Source organism: Haematobia irritans, chromosome 3, assembly GCF_050003625.1.
Source record: "Haematobia irritans isolate KBUSLIRL chromosome 3, ASM5000362v1, whole genome shotgun sequence".
Taxonomy (NCBI): domain Eukaryota; kingdom Metazoa; phylum Arthropoda; class Insecta; order Diptera; family Muscidae; genus Haematobia; species Haematobia irritans.
In genome coordinates this window covers 62218682-62242100 of record NC_134399.1, presented here as the reverse complement: position 1 = coordinate 62242100, position 23419 = coordinate 62218682, and the positions used below count along the sequence as shown (strand labels likewise).

At 32.7% G+C, this 23419-nt stretch overlaps 1 protein-coding gene across 6 annotated transcripts in view; it reads left to right on the top strand.

Annotated features, from left to right (window-relative positions):
* The window catches only part of Nost (Nostrin), a 278724-nt gene that overhangs the window by 236833 nt on the left and 18472 nt on the right, over positions 1–23419 (top strand). Inside the window, exon 2 of one of the 6 annotated variants that reach the window (XM_075302368.1) lies at positions 18403–19391. The exons of 3 other annotated variants lie outside the window; for them this stretch is intronic. Coding sequence is in view for 1 of the 3 variants with exons in the window: in XM_075302372.1 (XP_075158487.1) it covers positions 19329–19391 (63 nt within the window). In the remaining 2 variants the exon portion in view is untranslated. Of the gene's footprint in view, positions 1–18354; positions 19392–23419 lie in introns of those variants that run through there. 2 more of the 6 variants (XM_075302367.1, XM_075302372.1) reach the window with 2 other exon arrangements.

Here is a 23419-nt window from a genome sequence, read left to right as displayed (position 1 = left end):
TATATATATATATATATATATATATATATATATATATATATATATATATATATATATATATATATATATATATATATATATATATATATATATATATATATATATATATATATATATATATATATATATATATATATATATATATATATATATATATATATATATATATATATATATATATATATATATATATATATATATATATATATATATATATATATATATATATATATATATATATATATATATATATATATATATATATATATATATATATATATATATATATATATATATATATATATATATATATATATATATATATATATATATATATATATATATATATATATATATATATATATATATATATATATATATATATATATATATATATATATATATATATATATATATATATATATATATATATATATATATATATATATATATATATATATATATATATATATATATATATTATATATATATATATATATATATATATATATATATATATATATATATTATATATATATATATATATATATATATATATATATATATATATATATATATATATTCTGGGTCGTGGTGAAATTCTGAGTCGATCTGAGCATGTCCGTCCGTCTGTTGAAATTCACGCTAACTTCCGAACGAAACAAGCTATCGACTTGAAACTTAGCACAAATAGTTGTTATTGATGTAGGTCGGATGATATTGCAAATGGGCCAAATCGGCCCACTTTTACGTATATCCCCCATATAAACGGACCCCCAAATTTGGCTTGCAGACCCTCTAAGAGCAGCAAATTTCATCCGATCCGGCTGACAACCATGCAAAAATTGGTTCACATCGGTCCTTAATTATATATAGCCCCCATATAAACCGATCCCCAGATTTGGCTTGTGGAGCCTCTAAGAGAAGCATATTTCATCCGATCCGGCTGAAATTTGGTACATGGTGTTGGTAGATGGTCTCTAACAATCATGCAAAAATTGGTTCACATCGGTCTATAATTATATATAGCCCCCATATAAACCGATCACCAGATTTGGCTTACGGAGCCTCTTAGAGAAGAAAGTTTCGTCCGATCCGGCTGAAATTTGGTACATGGTGTTAGTATATGGTCTCTAACAACTATGCAAAAATTGGTCCACATCGGTCAATAATTATATATAGCCCCCATATAAACCGATCCCCCGATTTGGCTTGCGGAGCCTCTAAGAGAAGCAAATTTCATCCTATCCGGCTGAAATTTGGTACATGGTGTAAGTAACGGTCTCTAATGGCCATGCAAAAATTGGTCGAAATTTGTTCATAATTATATATAGGCCCCCATATAAACCGATCCCCAGATTTGACCTCCGGAGCCCCTTCGAAGAGCAAAATTCATCCGATTCGGTTGAAATTTGGTACGTGATGTTAGTATATGGTATCCAAGAATCATGCAGGAATTGGTTCATATCAGTCCATAATTATATATAGCATCCATATAAATCGATCCCCAGATTTGACCTCCGGTGCCTTTTGGAGAAGCAAAATTCATCCGATCTGGTTGAAATTTTGTACGTGGTGGTAGTATATGATATTTAACAACCATGCCAAAAGTGGTCCATATCAGTCCATAATCATATATAGCCCCCATATAAACCGATCCCGAGATTTGGTTTTGGAGCATCTTGGAGGAGCAAATTTCATCCGAGTCAGTTGAAATTTGGTACATTGTGCTAGTATATGGCCGTTAACAACCATGCCTAACTAGGTCCATATCGGTCTATAGTTATATATAGCCCTCAGATAAATCGATCCCCAATCACACAAAAATTAGTCCATATCAATAATTGTATATAGCCCCCATATAAGCGACAATTTAGAAAACGATTTAAGATACCACAACCCAAGTAATTCGATTGTGCATGACAGTCTTTCGTAGAAGTTTCATGGTGGAGGGTACATAAGATTCGGCCTGGCCGAACTTATGGTCGTTTATACTAGTTTATTAATAATTTTAATATATTACAAATGAAAAAGGGAAAATTCATTGAGTGAACTCTTTATCCCAGTTTTAGTTTCATACAACTGGTCAACTTACTAAAAAAATACTAAAATCTTAAAATAAAGTTAGAAATCTTTGGATTCTACATTGAAAAAAAATTTTTGATTATATATGGAATACTATGAAACCTAAATTAGGACACAAATCTTGGAAATTTGCGTCCCTCCTTTAAATTCGGAGACAACTTTTCCTTAAAGTAAAGAAAAAAAGTTTTATGTTAAAGAAATCGTCTTTAAATAATGATGAACCCGCTTCAAATATAGACTAAGACTTATTTTGAGCATTTTTCATAATTGGTTTAAGTTTGTATTTGGAATTATGGAAACATTTTTCACTTTAATAAATATCCGTTACAATTTGGATTTGAAGCAAAAGAGAAAAGAGAAATTCGATAAATGAGAATTGTATCTTAATTTCATTTTTATTTATGCTACATTTAAAGCCAGATAGGTCGCTAAAATTTGTCTTTATTTCAAAGAAGCCGCATCAATACCAAAAACCTTAAGGGAAGGTCAAAATCTTTGGATCCAAGTAAACATTTTTTCAGTGTAGTATTTTTTTTTTTGTTTTTATTTTTTTTTAGTGTAATGGGCAAGTCTTTATAGTATTCAACTTTTGTAATATTTTAAACCGGACCAGAGTTTAGAGCATATCATGTAAATAATATATAATCCAAAGTCTTTAAGAATGTTGTACAGTGCTGCAACGAGCAAATGTATGAAATGGGAATAATATGATAAATAAAGTCCCTATTCTTGTTGGATTGTATCTGTAAATCACATTTTTTCTGGTTCAATCAGGAAATTAATTGTCCAATTAATTTTTTAATTAAAATTGCTTCAATCACGATTATGGTAATATCAATCACAGAATAAATTTGAAATAAAAATAAACTTGATTAAAAATGTAATTGATTTCTTCGACACTTTCAATTAAGTTTTTAATTGGTACAATAAAAAAATAATTGATATTGGTTGCAATAGTCAATCAATTATTTATTGTATTATTATTTATTTATTCATAATTGTTTGATTAAACTTTCTCATAATTTTATATGAGTTTTTACATTCTTATGAATTTTAAGATTATAATTATAATTAAATTTTTCTTTAAAGAATCAATGAAGAATACCTAGAAATATTTTTGTTGTGGTACAATTACGAAATTAATTGATCCAATAAATTACCCAACAAAAAAGCGTAGCCTAAACTGTAGTGCAAATGTTCTTTTTGGATCCGAAAGTGGTGTGAAATTGGCGCTGAAGCAATGAATTTAGATGTGCATCATTTCAACAACCGTTGCGTTGAATTTACATCACTTCTTAATACGAATTTAGTGTTATGGGTGTGAATTATTTTTTTTTTAATATTTTGTCAAATAAATAATTTTTTATGATTTTGTATGCATTCTAACGCTTGTCTGAAACGTTTGACCTCAAATATTTTCAAAAATTCGCAATTTTTCTGGAATGAATTTGGCATTTTTTCGCCAAAATTTAAATAATTTGTACAATTTTATTAATTTTTACTCTGTACCATTTTATTAATTTTTACCCAAAATATGAAAAAAAGCGCAATTTCCTGAATATTTAAAATAAAGAACATCTTTGGTAGGACATTGTTGGAAGAACCTTTAAAGTTGTGCCTTGAGAGCAACTTCCAAATTCGAGAAAGTGATAGTATCAATCTTTGATTTAATTGGACATAAAAAATTACTTTTTTAAAAAATTAATTGATTGGCTAATGAGCAGATTTCAATTAAATTTTTTATTGATTCAATTAAAAATTTCATTGATGTTGATTGCAAAACTCAATTAAAACTTACTGACTTAGTTTGAATGAAAAATTGATAGTTCTAAATAAATTTTTCATAATTTTCTTAACTGACTTCTTCGTGTTTAAATGAGTTATACCCTGCGCCACACTGTGGAACAGGGTATTATAAGTTAGTGCATATGTTTGCAACACCCAGAAGGAGACGAGATACACACATGGTGTCTTTGGCAAAAATGCTCAGGGTGGGCTCCTGAGTCGATATGTCCGTCTGCCCGTGAACACATTTTTGTAATCAAAGTCTAGGTCGCAGTTTTAGTCCAATCGACTTCAAATTTGGCACAAGTATGTGTTTTGACTCAGAATAGAACCCAATTGATTTTGGATGAAATCGGTTCAGATTTAGATATAGCTTCCAAGTGTGCCAAATTCTATTGAAATCGGTTCAGATTTAGATATAGCTCCCATTATTTTACACTCATATGACCACAGTGGCCAATCTTTTACTCCGATTTAATTGAAATTTTTGCACAGGGAGTAGAATGGGCATTGTACCTATGCGTGCAAAATTTGGTTTAAATCGGTTCAGATTTAGATATATCTCCCATATATAGCTTTCGCCCGATTTACACACATATGACCACAGGGGTCAATTTTTAACTCCGATTCAGTTGAAATTTTGCACAGGGAGTAGAATTAGCATTGTAGCTATGCGTGCCAAATTTGGTTGAAATCGGTTCAGATTTAGATATAGCTCCCATATATATGTTTTTCTGATTTCGACAAAAATGGCCAAAGTACCAACATTTTCCTTGTAAAATCGCCACTGCTTTGTCGAAAAGTTGTAAAAATGACTCTAATTTTCCTAAGCTTCTAATACATATATATCGAGCGATAAATCATTAATAAACTTTTGCGAAGTTTTCTTAAAATTGCTTCAGATTTAAATGTTTCCCATATTTTTTTACTAACATTGTGTTCCACCCTACACTCAAAAAAAAGTTTACTTGGATCCAAAGATTTTGACCTTCCCTTAAGGATTTTGGTATTGATTCCGAGCCAAAGATGCGACTTATTTAAAATAAAGACATCTTTGACAGACCTCCCTAGCTTTAAATCTAGGATAAATAAAATTAAAATTAGATACAGATCTCATTCATCGAATTTTTATCCTCTTTTTGCGATATATTAATAAAGGTATTTATGTACAAATAAATTCCAATTTAAAATCCAAATTATGACAGGCACTTCAAAGTAACCAAAGATGCAAATCCTTAAAATAAACCAAAGATGCAAATCCTTAGCCTATATTTGAAGCGATTTTATCTTAAATTTAATATAAAAATGCAATATGTCAGTTGAATTAAAAACGATTTCTTTAAATTAAAATTGTTTTTCTTTATTTTAAGGAAAATTTGCCTTACTTCAACTTCAGAAGAGAAGAGAAGAGAAGAGAAGAGAAGAGAAGAGAAGAGAAGAGAAGAGAAGAGAAGAGAAGAAGAGAGACGGAAAATTTCAAGATTTGTGTCCTAAATTTAATGAAAAAAATTTTTGAAGCAAGGATTATAAACTTTCATTTAATTAAAATGTCATTATTTTAAAGAATTTTCTCCTTAACTTTAGGTAAATTTCGATTCGTTTTGTTTGTTATTGTTGGTTTCTCTTCAACCGTCATTATTGTTTTTGATCTCAGCTTAAAACCATTCATTGGCTAAACTACAAGTATAGCTTAACCAACAAATTTAAGTTGCATAATCTTCTATATTAGGTCAATATTTTTTTCAGTGTAGTGCATTAGCCGACTTAAATTTTGAGTCAATAGATTTTGTAGAAGGCTATCAAATTCTGTCCAAATCGAGTGATATTTAAATGTATGTATTTGGGGCAAACCTTTATATATAGCCCCCAACACATTTGACGGATGTGATATGGTATCGGCCCCGCCCTACTTTAGACTTTCCTTACTTGTTTTTAATTCAAATTAAATTTTTAATAGGTATATTTTAAAATGTTCATTGGGATAATTTAATTTAATTTTATTAAAAAGTCAATTAATTTATCAATTGATTACGATTTTAACTTCAATCAATTTTTTAATTCAAAATATTTTGGCATCTGGAGGCTGCAATTTCACTTAGATTTTTCCAAAAACAAAAAAATAATACCTTCAAAAGGGATAGAGCTAACATGATAAATTAAATTCAATACCACTGTACCATTTTTGATTCCAAATAACTTCATATTGCCCATCCAACTGACATAAAATTAAAAATAAATTGCACTACCATTAAATCCATTCGACCATCCGACAATTGTCCATTGCAAAACAACAACAAAATATCCTGATAATCGTACTAAAGCACAAAGCTGACGCTATAGCACCTCCTCAAGGGCTAAAATTGTTGCGTTCGTCTTCTTGTTATTGGCCAACATTAACACAAGGTTATTGCCAATTTTCAAGGTTACTCAAATAATACCTGTAATTTTTGTTGTTACCTTGTGTAATGCAACATTCTTCCAATATAGAAAAAATCCAATGGTCAAGATGTAATTTCTTTGTAGCCGTGTTCGAAGAGATCTTCTTGTTTATTTATAGGCTTTTGATTGTTTACATTTACACAAAATACAATTTAATAATGTAATTTGATTAAATTTATAAAATATGTTTAACATCAAAAACAAATAAATTAAGTGTTGAATAAATGTTTAGAAAATGGAAAAAACCTTGTTTAGATGGGTTCTAATAGGATGTAATACACCGGAAAAATAGTGGTTGTAATTTAAACTTACTATAAGAGCAGCTTAACAAGCACAAAGGAAGATTATATTTGTCAAATAAGATACATAATAACAAGACTTGGAGAAATCGGCTCTTAGAATATATTAATATGAGGTACATCTTAATCTTAAAATTAATTTAAATATTGACTATTAAAAAACTTTGCCATATAATGCTTGAATATAATGGGGAATTTTTTTCTGATTTTTTCTAGCAGTATATTTTAATTAAATGATAAATATTTTCCTATAATAAATATTTTTCCTATATTGTAGTTCAAACAATATAGGAAATTATTACAAACAAGTGAAAAATTTTTTTTTGTTTGAATTTTTTGTTTTTCAAATTTCAATAAATATACTATAGTCAATTAAAATCTGAGACTATGTCTCTATACCCCGTCAAAATGTGTTGCTGGGGTTATGGCACCAACTGCTCTTGTTAACAACTTTTTAACGTCAACTACTTACTCAAATTCATTTTTTTTTTGTTTTCCCTCAGTCAGTACCCAATGAATATTATTGATTAATTGTTTTAAGTGCGAAATTTGCCTTTTTTTAACTTATCAAAATCATCAAAACGCAATTTCATTTTTTCACTTTTAGTGATATCCCTATGGAATTAAATTACTATTACAATTTTTTTTAGTAGACTTAGGTTCATTAAATCGATGTATATGAAATCGAAAATTAAACCACAGTTAATCATATTATCTACAAATAATTCTTTATCATGGAAACAAAAATACAATTACACAGTGCATTACGATTACGAACACTGAAGCAAAGTAACATAATATCCCAGCAAAAAATTTTTGAAGGTCTTCCAAAGGCCCAACTTTAAAAGCACTTCCAGAAGATACACTCCCAACGATGTTCTTTATTTTAACTACCCGGGAAGTTCTTTTAGTTACATTTTTTATATCTTGGTTTTTTCATACTTTTAATGGGTAATTTTAACTTTTTTTGTATCAAATAGGTTAAAAACAGAGTAAGAATTCATAAAATGGTACAAATCATTTAAATTTTGTCAAATCCAATCTGAAAAAAATGTGAATTTTTGAAAATATTTGAGGTCAAACGTTTCCGACAAGCGTTGGAATCCATTAAAAATTATAAAAAATTATAAAAATTATTTATTTCACAAAATATCACAGAATTTTTTAATTTACATCCAAAACATTGAATTCGGATCACACCTTAAGAAGTGATGCAAATTCAGTGCAACGGCTGTAGAAATGGAGGTCTTCCGTCCTATGACAAACCCATGTTAAATTCATTGCTTCTGCGTCAATTTTGCACCACTTCCGGATCCAGTAAGAACATTTTCATTACTTTTTTGGCGACGCTTTTTTGCTGGGATACTAAGAATACATTATAAGCCTACCTCACCCAGCATTATGCTTGAACTATATCACGAGTAACTTCCTTTTGAAATACTTATTTCATAATTATTGTAAACTTTCATATGTCTCAAAGGCTGATGGCTCCAAATTGGATGGGCAAGTGGGTTTCGCAGTATATTCTAAAGATCTGGAACTTCGAATAGCGAAAAGATTACCTAATCACTGTAGTGTTTTTTCAGGCTGGCGAATTGGCTGAGAAGCAATGTTCCAAAACAATTTGGCAATCAGACAGTCAACCTGCAATAAAATCCTTGGACTCTGTGTCCCTTAACTCGAAAACGGCCATCGACTGCCGCAAATCTCTCAACGAGATGGCTGAGCAGTACAATATTCACCTAATATGGGTGCCTGGCCATAGGAACATACCGGGGAACTGCGAAACGGATGAGTTAGCAAGGCTAGGAACTACCTTACATATTCCAAGGGAACTAGAATCTGTTGGTATGCCTCTGGCTACATGCAAGCTCTTACTGCTTGAGAAGGCTGTCATGATCAGTGGTGCCAACTGTTTTAGGCTGAAAATCGTCAATTTAAAAAATATTTTTCGTCAAAATCGTCCAAATCGTCAATTCATCCCAAAGAATTCGTCAAAAAATCGTCATCCATAAAACATCTGAAAAAAGATTTAGGAACAAAATACAAGTTTTATTCAAACATCTGAGGCATCCATATATTGTATACACAATAAAGCTAAAAACAGGGTTTAATTCATTTTAGTTACATGAATAATGCCGTTTAAATCTCTAATTAAGTCATATAGTTTGCAGGTTTTTAAACGACGATTAATTTAAATAAATTTTTAATTGATTTAAATTAATATATCTGATTGTGACCACATGTACTACATTGTTTAACAAAATTTTCTTGGCAGAAAAATTTCATATTCTCCAAGCGAATTTAAATCCTTATTACTTGCTCATGTATAATTTTTATTATTATTACTATTATCGTTAATTAATAAATAAATAAAGTGAATTTAACTAAAACGGCTTCATAGCAATCAGAATTATTTAGCTTTAAATAGTTTTTAGACAAAAGAATACCTTGCAATGTTTCCAGTTTCAAAGGGATTCGGAATTTAGGTTTATTTATGTTGATTGCTTTTAAATTTCTTTCTACATTGGAGACAGCTGGGAGCAAGTTACATATAAATTGTCATATTATTGAGATCCAAAATAACTTGTTTACATTTCAACTGATGAAAATCGTCAACTTATAACTACATCACTTTGAAAAATCGTCAAATCGTCATACAAGTCGACATAAAAACACTTAAAAGGAAACATTTGAGTCGAGCATTTAAAAAATCGCCATCTCATAACAACGTTGTTTAAAATCGTCGTCAAATCGTCGGAGGCCAAATTTACCATCAAAAATCGTAAAAATAACGAAAATCGTCAGAGTTGGCACCGCAGGTTATGATGGCAAATGTTCGATGGGAGAATTGCAAGGGTTGTAACAACACCAAGCAAATATGGCTCCATTTGAACTTAAACCGCACACTAGATATGCTAGTATTTTCAAGACGTCAGATATCAATCCTGATATCTGTTACAAAGGATCGCTGCCTGATAGGCGATTTTGCAAAATCTATTGGCGCGAAGTATAATGACTATTGTATGAGCTGTCATGATGCGGAGGAAAAGTAATCAATTAAACACCTCTTATGTGAGTGTCCTGCATTTTGTGTAAGGCGTAAGCAAATTTTGGGGGCATATAGCTTTAGATTACTGGCGGACCTGGAAAACGTTAACTTAAGCAGTCTGCTAGTGTTTTTGGAACAATCTGGTTGGTTCAACAGAAGAAAATAATCGAGGAGTTTCAGCGGTTAAAACTAGAAGTACCCATATGTAATAGGTACTTTTAGTTAATGTGGTATCACATTGGACTGAATAGTCTAAGTGAGCCTGAAACTTAATCGGGTTGTTACTTTAACCTAACCTACACCTAAAAAAAAGTGAACCCACCGTGGAAGAAAATGTAGGTTTATTTTAGAAAATTTTAACTAAAATAGTTTTCTAATTGCAACATGTTACAAATAAGTTAATACTTTTTGTCAAATTGAAGAAAATTTATTAAAAATAATTAATTTTTTTTCTCTTGTTTAAGAAAATTTCATATGTTGAAAAAAAAAATTGGATTTATACGAAGTTCATAACAGGTACAATTTGAGAAAAATTTACTCATTTGAGAGACTTATGAACCCAATTTAAGCAAACTTCTGCCATTTTAGGAAAATATGAACTATTTTATTATACCCACCACCATAGAATGGTGACGGGGTATAATAAGTTTGTCATTCCGTTTGTAACACATCGAAATATCGATTTTCGACTATATAAAGTATATATATTCTTGATCAGGGAGAAATTCTAAGACGATATAGCCATGTCCGTCTGTCCGTCTGTCTGTCTGTCTGGCTGTCTGTTGTAATCACGCTACAGTCTTCAATAATAAAGCAATCGTGCTGAAAGTTCGCACAAACTCGTCTTTTGTCTGCAGGCAGGTCAAGTTCGAAGATGGGCTATATCGGTCCAAGTTTTGATATAGTCCCCATATAAACCGACCTCCCGATTTCGGGTCTTGGGCTTATAAAAACCTTAGTTTCTATCCAATTTTCCTGAAATTGGAAATCTAGAGGTATTTTATGACCACAAAGAGGTGTGCCAAAAATGGTGAGTATCGGTCCATGTTTTGGTATAGCCCCCATATAGACCGATCTCCCGATTATATTTCTAGGGCTTCTAGAATCGATAGTTTCTATCCAATTCGCCTGAAATTGGGAATCTAGAGGTATTTTAGGACCATAAAGAGGTGTGCTAAAAATGGTGAGTATCGGTCCAGGTTTTGGTATATCCCCCATATAGACCGATCTCCCGATTTGGGGTCTTGGGCTTATAGAATCCGTAGTTTTTATCCAATTTGCCTGAAATTGGAAATCTAGAGGTATTTTAGAACAATAAAGAGGTTTGCCGAAAATGGTGAGTATCGGTCCATGTTTTGGTATAGCCCCCATATAGACCGATCTCCAGTTTTGCCTGAAATTAGAAATCTAGAGGTTTTTTTTAAACCCTAAAGAGGTCTGCTGAAAATGATGAGCATCGGACCATGTTTTTATATAGCCCACATATAGACCGATCTCCAGATTTTATTCTTGGGCTTATAGAAACCGTAGTTTTTATCCAACTTGCCTCAAATTGGAAATCTAGAGGTATTTTAGGACCTTAAATATGAGAGCCGAAAACGGCGTGTATTGGTCCATGTTTTGTTTTATCTCCCAAATGGACCGATCTCCCGATTTTACTTCTTGGGCTTTTAGAAACCATAGTTTTTATCAAATTTGCATGAAATTTTAAATCTAGAAGTATTTTAGGAACATAAAGAGGTGTGCCGAAAATGGTGAATATCGGTCCATGTGCACTGATAATGAAAATTGCTTGAAACTGAATTATAGTTTCCATATTTTACTTCTGGTAATGGGGGTAAAAATCTACAGATGTTAGATTTTAAATCAAGGCGTTATTTCATTGTCATTTCATTTTCTTGCACACTTGCACACGATGTTTATGATTCCTCTAAAACTCTAACAAATATGGTTCTTATAAATCAAGAATCTGATCTAGTCTTCATAGGTAAAATCTTTCAATTTATCTTCGGGAAGTGTACTGGTTGAACTGATCTGCTTGTCACCAAATCCCCCTGAAATTTTCACAGGAAACTATAATATTTGATTCATGGTGGTGGGTATTTAAGATTCGGCCCGGCCGAACTTACTGCTTTATATACTTGTTTTTTAGTAAAATTGTGCACTATATTTGTATACAACTTTTTATACCCTCCACCATAGGATGGGGGTATATTAACTTTGTCATTCCGTTTGTAACACATCGAAATATTGCTCTAAGACCCCATAAAGTATATATATTCTGGGTCGTGGTGAAATTCTGAGTCGATCTAAGCATGTCCGTCCGTCCGTCCGTCTGTCCGTCCGTCCGTCTGTCCGGCTGTCCGTCCGTCTGTGGAAATCACGCTAACTTCCGAACGAAACAAGCTATCGACTTGAAACTTGGCACAAGTAGTTGTTATTGATGTAGGTCGGATGGTATTGAAAATGGGCCATATCGGACCACGTTTACGTATAGCCCCCATATAAACCGATCCCCAAATTTGGCTTGGGGAGCCTCCCGGAGCAGCAAAATTCATCCGATCCGGTTGAAATTTGGTACGTGGTCTTAGTATACTGTCTCTAACAACCATGGAAAAATTGGTCCATATCGGTCCATAATTATATATAGCCCCCATATAAACCGATCCCCAGATTTGACCTCCGGAGCCTCTTGGAGGGGCAAAATTCATCCGATCCGATTGAAATTTGGTACCTGATGTTAGTATATGGTCTCTAACAACCATGTAAAAATTGGTCCATATCGGTCCATAATTATATATAGCCCCCATATCAACCGATACCCAGATTTGACCTCCGGAGACTTTTGGAGGGGCAAAATTCGTCGGATCCGGTTGAAATTTGGTACCTGATGTTAGTTTACGGCCTCTAATAACCATGCAAAAATTGGTCCATATCGGTCCATAATTATATATAGCCCCCATATAAACCGATCCACAGATTTGACCTCCGGAGCCTCTTGGAAGAGCAAAATTCATCCGATCCGGTTGAAATTTAGTACGTGGTCTTAGTATACGGTTTTTAACAACCATGCAAAAATTGGTCCATATCGGTCCATAATTATATATAGCCCCCATATAAACCGATCCCCAGATTTGACCTCCGATGCCTCTTGGAGGGGCAAAATTCATCCGATCCGGTTGAAATTTGGTACCTGATGTTAGTTTACGGCCTCTAATAACCATGCAAAGATTGGTCCATATCGGTCCATAATTATATATAGCCCCCATATAAACCGATCCCCAGATTTGGCCTCCGGAGCCTCTTGGAAGAGCAAAATTCATCCGGTCCAGTTGAAATTTGGTACATGGTGTTAGTATATGGTCTCTAACAACCATGCAAAAATTGGTCCATATCGGTCCATAATTATATATAGTTCCCATATAAACCGTCCCCAGATTTGACGTCCAGAACCTCTTGGAGGAGCAAAAGTCATCCGATACGGTTGAAATTTGGTACATTTGGTCAATATATGGCCTCTAACAGCAATGTAAAAATTGGTCCATATCGGTCTTTAGTTATATATAGCCGATGACTTATTACACAAAAATTGGTCCATATCGCCAAAAATAATCTACCAAAACTTTATTTCCATAGAAAATTTTGTCAAATTTTATTACTATAGAAAGTTTTGTCAAAATTTCATTTCTATAGAAAGTTTTGTCAAAAGTTTATTTCTATACAAATGTTTGTCAAAATTTTATTTCCATAGAAAATTTTGTCAAAATTTTATTTCTATAGAAAATTTTGTAATCTACCAAAACTTTATTTCCATAGAAAATTTTGTCAAATTTTATTACTATAGAAAGTTTTGTTAAAATTTCATTTCTATAGAAAGTTTTGTCAAAAGTTTATTTCTATAGAAATGTTTGTCAAAATTTTATTTCTATAGAAAATTTTGTAAAAAATTTATTTCTGTAGAAAATTTTGTCAACATTTTATTTCTATACAAAATTTTGTCAAAATTTCATTTCTATACAAAATTTTGTCAACATTTTATTTCTATAGAAATTTTTGTCAAAATTGTATTGCTATAGAAAATTTTGTCAACATTTTACTTCCATAGAAAATTTTGTCAACATTTTATTTCTATAGAAAATTTTGTCAAGTTTTTATTTCTATAGAAAATTTTGTCAAATTTTTATTTCTATAGCAAATTTTGTCAAGGTTTCATTTCTATAGAAAATTTTGTCAAGGTTTCATTTCTATAGAAAATTTTGTCAAAATTTTATTTCTATAGAAAATTTTGTCAAACTAGATTATATACGTATTTAATCGCCTTTTTTTTGTTTAATATATACCCCGTATGGGCTAACTTACAATTTAGAAGACAGTGTTAAAAAGTTTTACGATACCTTGCCATCGGCAAGTGTTATCGCAACCCAAGTAATTCGATTGTGGATGACAGCCTTTAGTAGAAGTCCCTACGCAATCCATGGTGGAGGGTACATAAGATTCGGCCTGGCCGAACTTACTTGTTTTTCTTATTTTTAGTTCACGTCATTAAAGTTAGCAAAAAATTATTCAAATAAGGAACATTTACTCATATTGTGCAAAATTTAACTAAAATCAACTAATCTTCATGAACTAAAATAAAGTTCAGTTGGCATTAGAGCCCCTTTTTTCTGGGTGTAACCATGTATCAAAGGTATTTAAATAAATGATGATATTTTTCATTAATACATCGAAGAAGTTTTAGGGAACATATGTAATGAAAGGGTCTCTACACTCGGTAATATTTGATTTTTGCAGCCTTATTAAGAAGTCAAACTAGATTAAGAAACAAAGAGGCGACCTCAATTATTGATAGAATACAATGAATTATTAAAAAAAAAATATAATTTAGTCCACTATTATCAAAAATAATTTAATTTCCAACATAATCCTCCCTAAAATAGAAATTAGGGAATAATTTCATTATGGTGATTTGGAGAGTTATTTCACTATTAAATAATTTCCCAAATTAAAAATGAAATAAATAAAAAAATAACGCCTTACAAATTGGTGCTTTTTCGCTGTAAACAAAATTAGGGATATATTAATTTTTACATTTTGGATATTTATTTCATGGGGATATATTTCATAGAGCAAATACAACCTTATATTAAAACAAGTAAGTAAAGTCGGGCGCGGCCGACTATATTAGACCCTGCACCACTTTGCAGACATTTCATGATTTATCGGTCGATAGGTATGTATGAGAGGTATAGGAAAACTTGAGTCAGTTTTACCAGTTCTCGACTTAGTAGTGGCGATTTTAAAAGGAAAATGTGGGTATTTTGGTAATTTTTGCCCAAATCGGAAAAACATATATATGGGAGCTATATCTAAAGCTGAATACTATGTTCAGTTTTCAAGCTGAAAACCAGCTTGTTTTCACGGTTACTTTTTATACCCTCCACCATAGGATGGGGGTATATTAACTTTGTCATTCCGTTTGTAACACATCGAAATATTGCTCTAAGACCCCATAAAGTATATATATTCTGGGTCGTGGTGAAATTCTGAGTCGATCTAAGCATGTCCGTCCGTCCGTCCGTCTGTCCGTCTGTCCGTCTGTCCGTCCGTCCGTCTGTCCGTCTGTCCGGCTGTCCGTCCGTCTGTGGAAATCACGCTAACTTCCGAACGAAACAAGCTATCGACTTGAAACTTGGCACAAGTAGTTGTTATTGATGTAGGTCGGATGGTATTGAAAATGGGCCATATCGGACCACGTTTACGTATAGCCCCCATATAAACCGATCCCCAAATTTGGCTTGGGGAGCCTCCCGGAGCAGCAAAATTCATCCGATCCGGTTGAAATTTGGTACGTGGTCTTAGTATACTGTCTCTAACAACCATGGAAAAATTGGTCCATATCGGTCTCTAATTATATATAGCCCCCATATAAACCGATCCCCAGATTTGACCTCCGGAGCCTCTTGGAGGGGCAAAATTCATCCGATCCGATTGAAATTTGGTACCTGATGTTAGTATATGGTCTCTAACAACCATGTAAAAATTGGTCCATATCGGTCCATAATTATATATAGCCCCCATATCAACCGATACCCAGATTTGACCTCCGGAGACTTTTGGAGGGGCAAAATTCGTCGGATCCGGTTGAAATTTGGTACCTGATGTTAGTTTACGGCCTCTAATAACCATGCAAAAATTGGTCCATATCGGTCCATAATTATATATAGCCCCCATATAAACCGATCCACAGATTTGACCTCCGGAGCCTCTTGGAAGAGCAAAATTCATCCGATCCGGTTGAAATTTAGTACGTGGTCTTAGTATACTGTCTCTAACAACCATGGAAAAATTGGTCCATATCGGTCCATAATTATATATAGCCCCCATATAAACCGATCCCCAGATTTGACCTCCGATGCCTCTTGGAGGGGCAAAATTCATCCGATCCGGTTGAAATTTGGTACCTGATGTTAGTTTACGGCCTCTAATAACCATGCAAAGATTGGTCCATATCGGTCCATAATTATATATAGCCCCCATATAAACCGATCCCCAGATTTGGCCTCCGGAGCCTCTTGGAAGAGCAAAATTCATCCGGTCCAGTTGAAATTTGGTACATGGTGTTAGTATATGGTCTCTAACAACCATGCAAAAATTGGTCCATATCGGTCCATAATTATATATAGTTCCCATATAAACCGTCCCCAGATTTGACGTCCAGAACCTCTTGGAGGAGCAAAAGTCATCCGATACGGTTGAAATTTGGTACATTTGGTCAATATATGGCCTCTAACAGCAATGTAAAAATTGGTCCATATCGGTCTTTAGTTATATATAGCCGATGACTTATTACACAAAAATTGGTCCATATCGCCAAAAATAATCTACCAAAACTTTATTTCCATAGAAAATTTTGTCAAATTTTATTACTATAGAAAGTTTTGTCAAAATTTCATTTCTATAGAAAGTTTTGTCAAAAGTTTATATCTATACAAATGTTTGTCAAAATTTTATTTCCATAGAAAATTTTGTCAAAATTTTATTTCTATAGAAAATTTTGTAATCTACCAAAACTTTATTTCCATAGAAAATTTTGTCAAATTTTATTACTATAGAAAGTTTTGTTAAAATTTCATTTCTATAGAAAGTTTTGTCAAAAGTTTATTTCTATAGAAATGTTTGTCAAAATTTTATTTCTATAGAAAATTTTGTAAAAAATTTATTTCTGTAGAAAATTTTGTCAACATTTTATTTCTATACAAAATTTTGTCAAAATTTCATTTCTATACAAAATTTTGTCAACATTTTATTTCTATAGAAATTTTTGTCAAAATTGTATTGCTATAGAAAATTTTGTCAACATTTTACTTCCATAGAAAATTTTGTCAACATTTTATTTCTATAGAAAATTTTGTCAAGTTTTTATTTCTATAGAAAATTTTGTCAAATTTTTATTTCTATAGCAAATTTTGTCAAGGTTTCATTTCTATAGAAAATTTTGTTAAGGTTTCATTTCTATAGAAAATTTTGTCAAAATTTTATTTCTATAGAAAATTTTGTCAAACTAGATTATATACGTATTTAATCGCCTTTTTTTTGTTTAATATATACCCCGTATGGGCTAACTTACAATTTAGAAGACAGTGTTAAAAAGTTTTACGATACCTTGCCATCGGCAAGTGTTATCGCAACCCAAGTAATTCGATTGTGGATGACAGCCTTTAGTAGAAGTTCCTACGCAATCCATGGTGGAGGGTACATAAGATTCGGCCTGGCCGAACTTACGGCCGTATATACTTGTTTTAATTAATTAATTTAGAAATATAAAATTATTTGCAATCAATTCCTTGGACTTTTTCAATCCATTATTTGGCAAGACTTGATCAAAATATAATCGTCTTCATAAATATATTTGTACTTTTAATTTAGTTTTTTGGTGGAAAAACCGAACATAGTACTCACCTTAAATCGGAACCGATTTCAGCCAAATTCAACAGGCATAGTAAGAATTTTAATTATACTCCCTGTGCACAATTTCACGTAAATCGGAGTGAAACTATAGCCTCTGTGGTCATATGAGTTTAAATCGGGCGAAAGATATATACGGGAGCTATATATAAATCTGAACCGATTTCAACCAAATTTGGTACGTTTAGTTAGAATATTAATTCTACTTCCTAAATTTTACTTATAGCGGTGTAAACCTCTGGCGATTGAGACCATATAAATGTATATCGGGTGAAAGATATACATGGGAGCTATATCTAAATCCGAACTGCGACCTAAACTTTGATCACAAAAATGTGTTCACAGACAGACGGACATTACTAGATCGACTAGGGACTCGCCCTGAGCAATATTGCCAAAGATTATTAAAGATTATTTTTTTAAATCAAACATGTTTTTACTTCAATGAAAATTTGCCTCACTCCAAAGACATACGACTTTAAAAGAGGGTCGAAAATTTCGTATCCTAAATTAAAAAAAACAGAACTTAAAGCAAAAAAAAAATTATTTGTATTAAAGAAATTTGTCTTTAATATTGTGTAAATATTAGGTCAATATTTTATTCATAGATGTTACCCTCTTTTTCCAATTTTAGTAAACTATTTTTAATCAGTACCAAAGAAATTTGCAATTTAAATATTTTTTGTGATTTTATTTAAAATTAAATAAAACCACAACAATTCTTTGTAGAAATTCCTCAAAAAAAGTTATCTCATTTGGTTTTTCTTCATACAAAAGAAAATCTTGGAACAACCACAATTGGGGCAGAACACCAAATAAACATAATTTTTTCTCTGCATCTCACGAAGGATCCCCCCTCGATATTAAATTGGAAAATTACATTGAAAGAATAGCAAAAGCAATTAACAATGCATCATCATATGCGCCAGAAAAAATTGAAGTGTCTTCATGGTCCACCCAAATCAGATGAAGCAGCACCGCCACCAATCTCCCTAAGAGCTCGTATCCAATACAATGTCTTGACAATTATCTACTGTGTGGTTATAGAAGTATTCACCTTCTGCCTACTGTTCTTCAGTCACCTGAAGAAACTACGTAGCGAATAAGTAACCAGCGAGTGTATGTGTGTGTGTGCATCAAACGTAGCCGCAGCAGCCGCCAACAAGCAAATGCGGCCACAAATCGACAAACGACCGAGTTTCTGTTGAATTTTTAGTTCTGTTTTTATTCCAATACCATTCGAATTTGTAAACCTCTTAGAAACATCAAGCAACAATTCCCCCACTGCTCCATTCTGCGCTGTAATTTGCATTGGATATCTCCTCTTCTGTCTTCAAGCAAGACCATCATCCTCACTCGTTGTCTAATGGTTAGCCTCCCGATTGATGGTTACAGTGCAACGTTCCAAAACAGCAAAAAATGTCTTCGAACTATTCAATCGATTTGAGGTTTCATTGACAAACCAATTCAGCTCATTCACCTAACCAACTAATCGAAGTCAGCCACCGCAACACCTGGTGTCGTTTTGGTGGCCTCTTTCCGCAAAAACATTAACCCCTTCTGGGCTGACTCGATCTAATATGACTCATGGTAAACAGTTCACCAGCTTACAATGGATTTAAGACCCCTAGGCTTAACAGTGGAGTAAGGAAGAACTCATTCGGCAACCCCATTTCAATGTGGGATGACCATTCATCTACTCGATGCCAGCTCTCTGCAAGAATCGTAGCCTTAAACAACCGCCAACCAACTCATCACTTGGTCAGGTGGGTGTGATTTCATGTTCTTGTTATGCACGCGCCAAATGCATTGTTCTGTTGCGCGCCTTAGTAGTTCCTCCTGTGTAGTTCTTGTTCTGATAGTTGTGTTCATTTGGCTTCCATAGATTTCTGGCATTTTGCATGATGATTTACTAGGTACATTATTTTCGGTTTGCATTTCAAACACACGCAGCTAATAGACTGGCTTTCATGTTGGGAGGAAGCATTAGGAGGCCGGCCTCCGTACTCTGTCCGGCATCTTTGTACATAAATACCTCATTAGTGGTTAATGTAGCTTGGAATTCTATATGGACGGCATGTTTATACACTAACCATACCGTCCGTTGTTGTTGTGGCCCTTTCAGTTTCTTTTTGCTTTTTTTGAGGTTAAAACCTTTGTATCTCTTCCAAGCCAATAGACATGGCGGTGTCATCTAAATGACGTTTAGCGATTATTCCCACCAGAGATGAACTAGATTTTTCAGGCACTTGTTTATTGTTGACATTAACGCAAATTGCATCATTAATAGGTAACTCTAGTGGCAATGATATCTCCTCATAGTAAAGATAAGAGTTGAGCCGACTAATAATGACTTATAAGCACGTCATATTATGTTCCAGTTTTACTAATTGTGATGACTTTTCTTAGTGTAATGTGTACCAGACTTCTAGTACGCATAGATTGCTGGAGACTTCAAATGCTTATGACTCGTTTACATAGAATGTTCCCAAATCCATTATTCCGCAATGTGATATATATACAATATGTCAAGAAAGTGTTTTGACAATAGGATAAAAATTATGTTTTGTTCCAAAATTAAATATAATGCAATTTAAAAAAAAAAAAAAAATGTTGTCGTTAGGCCAAAGATTACATGTCCTTAAAACATAAATGCGAATTTTGCTTCGCATAGAAGATGCATTTCTCTGATATAAGGTATTGTCCCTTGTCCAAAAGTCGATAAACTTTTCTATGAAGTCGTTTTGTCCTTATAGTTAAGTGATTTGACTCAAAACTGGGTATCTTTACGTGAAAGAAAATTTTGTTTGGCTAATGTCAACTTGGCTTTAATAATTCAGAAAAATTCTTTAAAATTAATGAAATCGTCTTTAAACTTGTTGACTTTTCGTATCTTGACTACAAAGCCATAAAGCGTTCAAAACTGGGAATGTTTTTCAATACTTTATTTCTACGACGCTTTTCTCTTGAAACATAGCATAATTTCTACTTGAAGTCTAGTCTAAATTTGGAAATTTATGTTGCCGTTGACACACACTGAAGAAAACAGTGACTCCGCCATGAAGGAACATTTTGGGTAATTTTAGAAAAATTTAACTAAACTGTAAATTTAACTAAACTTGTAAAAGAAAATTTTGCAGTGTGAAGGAAAACAAGTAAGTAAAGTAGAAAGTCGGGAGGGGCCGACTATATCATACCCTAAACCACACTTGCTGAATTAATAAACTTAAGCATTTGTGGGGTAACATTGATATAGATATGGGAGATAAACCGCAGTTGCATATTCAAGAAAATTAAGGGGTACATGTTTATGGGTGCTTTGTCTCAATCCGACTATAGCTCATAGTCAGTGTTGCCAGGGAAAATTTTCGGTTTACCCTACAAGGACAAAAAAAGTTTCCTACTTTCCCATACATTCCCAAACAATTTTCCCTACAATATTTTTCGTTAAATTTAAACAAATTTTACAAACTTAGAATATAAATTTGTATTATCACCACGGTTGCCACAGTTGGTAGAGTTCTACCCAAAATTGTATTTTTTTCTTGTTAAATCTCTATAAAAATAAAATTTTGGAAAAAGTTTCTATAAACAAAGTTTTGTGAGAAATTTTTCTATAGAAATAAAATTTTGACAATAAATTCTATAGAAATAAAATTTTGAGAAAAAATTCCATAGAAATAAAATTTTGAGAAAATTTTTTATAGAAATAATATTTTGAAAAAAATTTTGACAAAATTTTCTACAGGAATAAAGTTTTCACTAAAATTTCTATAGAAATATTTGTTTGGTAGATTTGTGCTAATCTTCAATTTTTTTTAGATTTTTTTTTTGACACGAGTGGTAAATGTTGTTAAAGATCAAGCCTTGCCGGCTTCCAATTTCCTCCTCTAGACCCACCAAAATGTAAAAATTATTACAAATTGTGTTGAGTGAAAATGTCCCCACATTGTGGTCCAACGTGCCTACAAGACGCTAAATATTACTAATATTGAGCCCATTATTAAAAAAGAGAAAATCGTTCAATTAGTGTGGGTAATAAATCCAAATTTGTAAAAATCGAGCAATATTCTTATGTAAGAGTTACAAGTACGTATAAATACGATCGGCCAGTACATCAAAATTTTAAATTTGAGTAACATTGGTTAATAAACAAAAGTATTATGGTCACATTTGGGAAAATCGAGCGATGCATATATATGGAAGCTATATCTAAATCTCAACCAATTTGCATAATATTTTGCGGGTTTGATTAATACCACAAAAGGTTACAATGTTCAAGATTTGAGTAAGATCAGTTAAGAAATGAGGCCTGTATGGTCAAACATAAGGTTATTAGGGGCGAATTTTTCAAAATCGGGCGATACATATATGGGAGCTATATCTACATCTGAACCGATTTCGATGAAATTTTGCACATTTAGTTAGTACTATAGAGGACTGGATCTAGCCAACTTTGAATAAGATCGGTTCATAAATAAGGGTTCTATGGCCAAATTTGGGAAAATCGGGCTATACATATATATGGGAGCTATATCTAAATCTGAACCGATTTCGATGATTTTTTGCACATATAGTTAGTGCTATAGAAGATTACATTTAGCCAACTTTGAGTAAGATCGGTTGATATAAAGGTTTTGTGGCCAAATTTGGGAAAATCGGGCGATACATATATATGAGAGCCATATCTAAATCTGAACCGATTTGGATGAAATTTTGCAGACTTGAAGGGCGATGAAAAAGATTACCTTTTGCCAAATTTGGTGACGATCCGTTTGAAAAAAGCGCAACGTGAACCCATTTGTCGAAACCGGGTGATACATATATATGGGAGCTATATCTAAATTTGATCCGATTTCTTCCAAATTCAATAGCGTTCGTCCTTGTGCCCAAAAAACTCCCTGTACCAAATTTCATCAAAATCGGTTAATAATGCGACCGGAATCCTGTGAACACCAAATACATGGACAGACGGACGGACACCAAGCGCTGGATCGACTCAGGAGGTGATTCTAAGTCGATCAATATTTATTTTATGGGGTCTAAAATCAATATTTCTGGTAGGCAAATTTTTTTGCAGATCAAACTTATTATACCCTGACCACTATGTGGTTTAGGGTATAAAAATTGGAGTTCAAACTGCACAAACGTTTTTAGATGAACGCATTATTGGTAAAATTAAAAAAAAAAAAAAAAACAAGTATATACGGCCGTAAGTTCGGCCAGACCGAGGCTTATGTACCCTCCACTATGGATTGCGTAGATACTTCTTCTAAACACACAACCGAATTACTTGAGTTGCGGTAATGCTTGCCGATAGCAAGGTATATTAAAACCTCCTAACACCGTCTTATATAGAAATAAAATTTTGGTAGATTATTTTTGGCTCGAGTTGCAACCATGATTATGAACCGATATGGACCAATTTTTGTGTGATTGGAGATCGGCTATATATAACTATAGACCCATATGGACCAATTTTTTTCGTTCAAAATTTGAACCGGATCGGATGAATTTTGCTCCTCCAAGAGACTCCGGAGGTCAAATCTGGAGAACGGTTTATATGGGGGCTATATATAATTATGGACCGATATGGACCAATTCTGGCAGGGTTGTTACAGACCATATACTAACACCATGTTCCAAATTTCAACCGGATCGGATGAAATTTGATTCTCTTAGAGGCTCCGCAAGCCAAATCTGGGGATCGGTTTATATGGGGGCTATATATAACTATGGACCGATGTGGATCAATTTTTGCATGGTTGTTAGAGACCATATACCAACACCATGT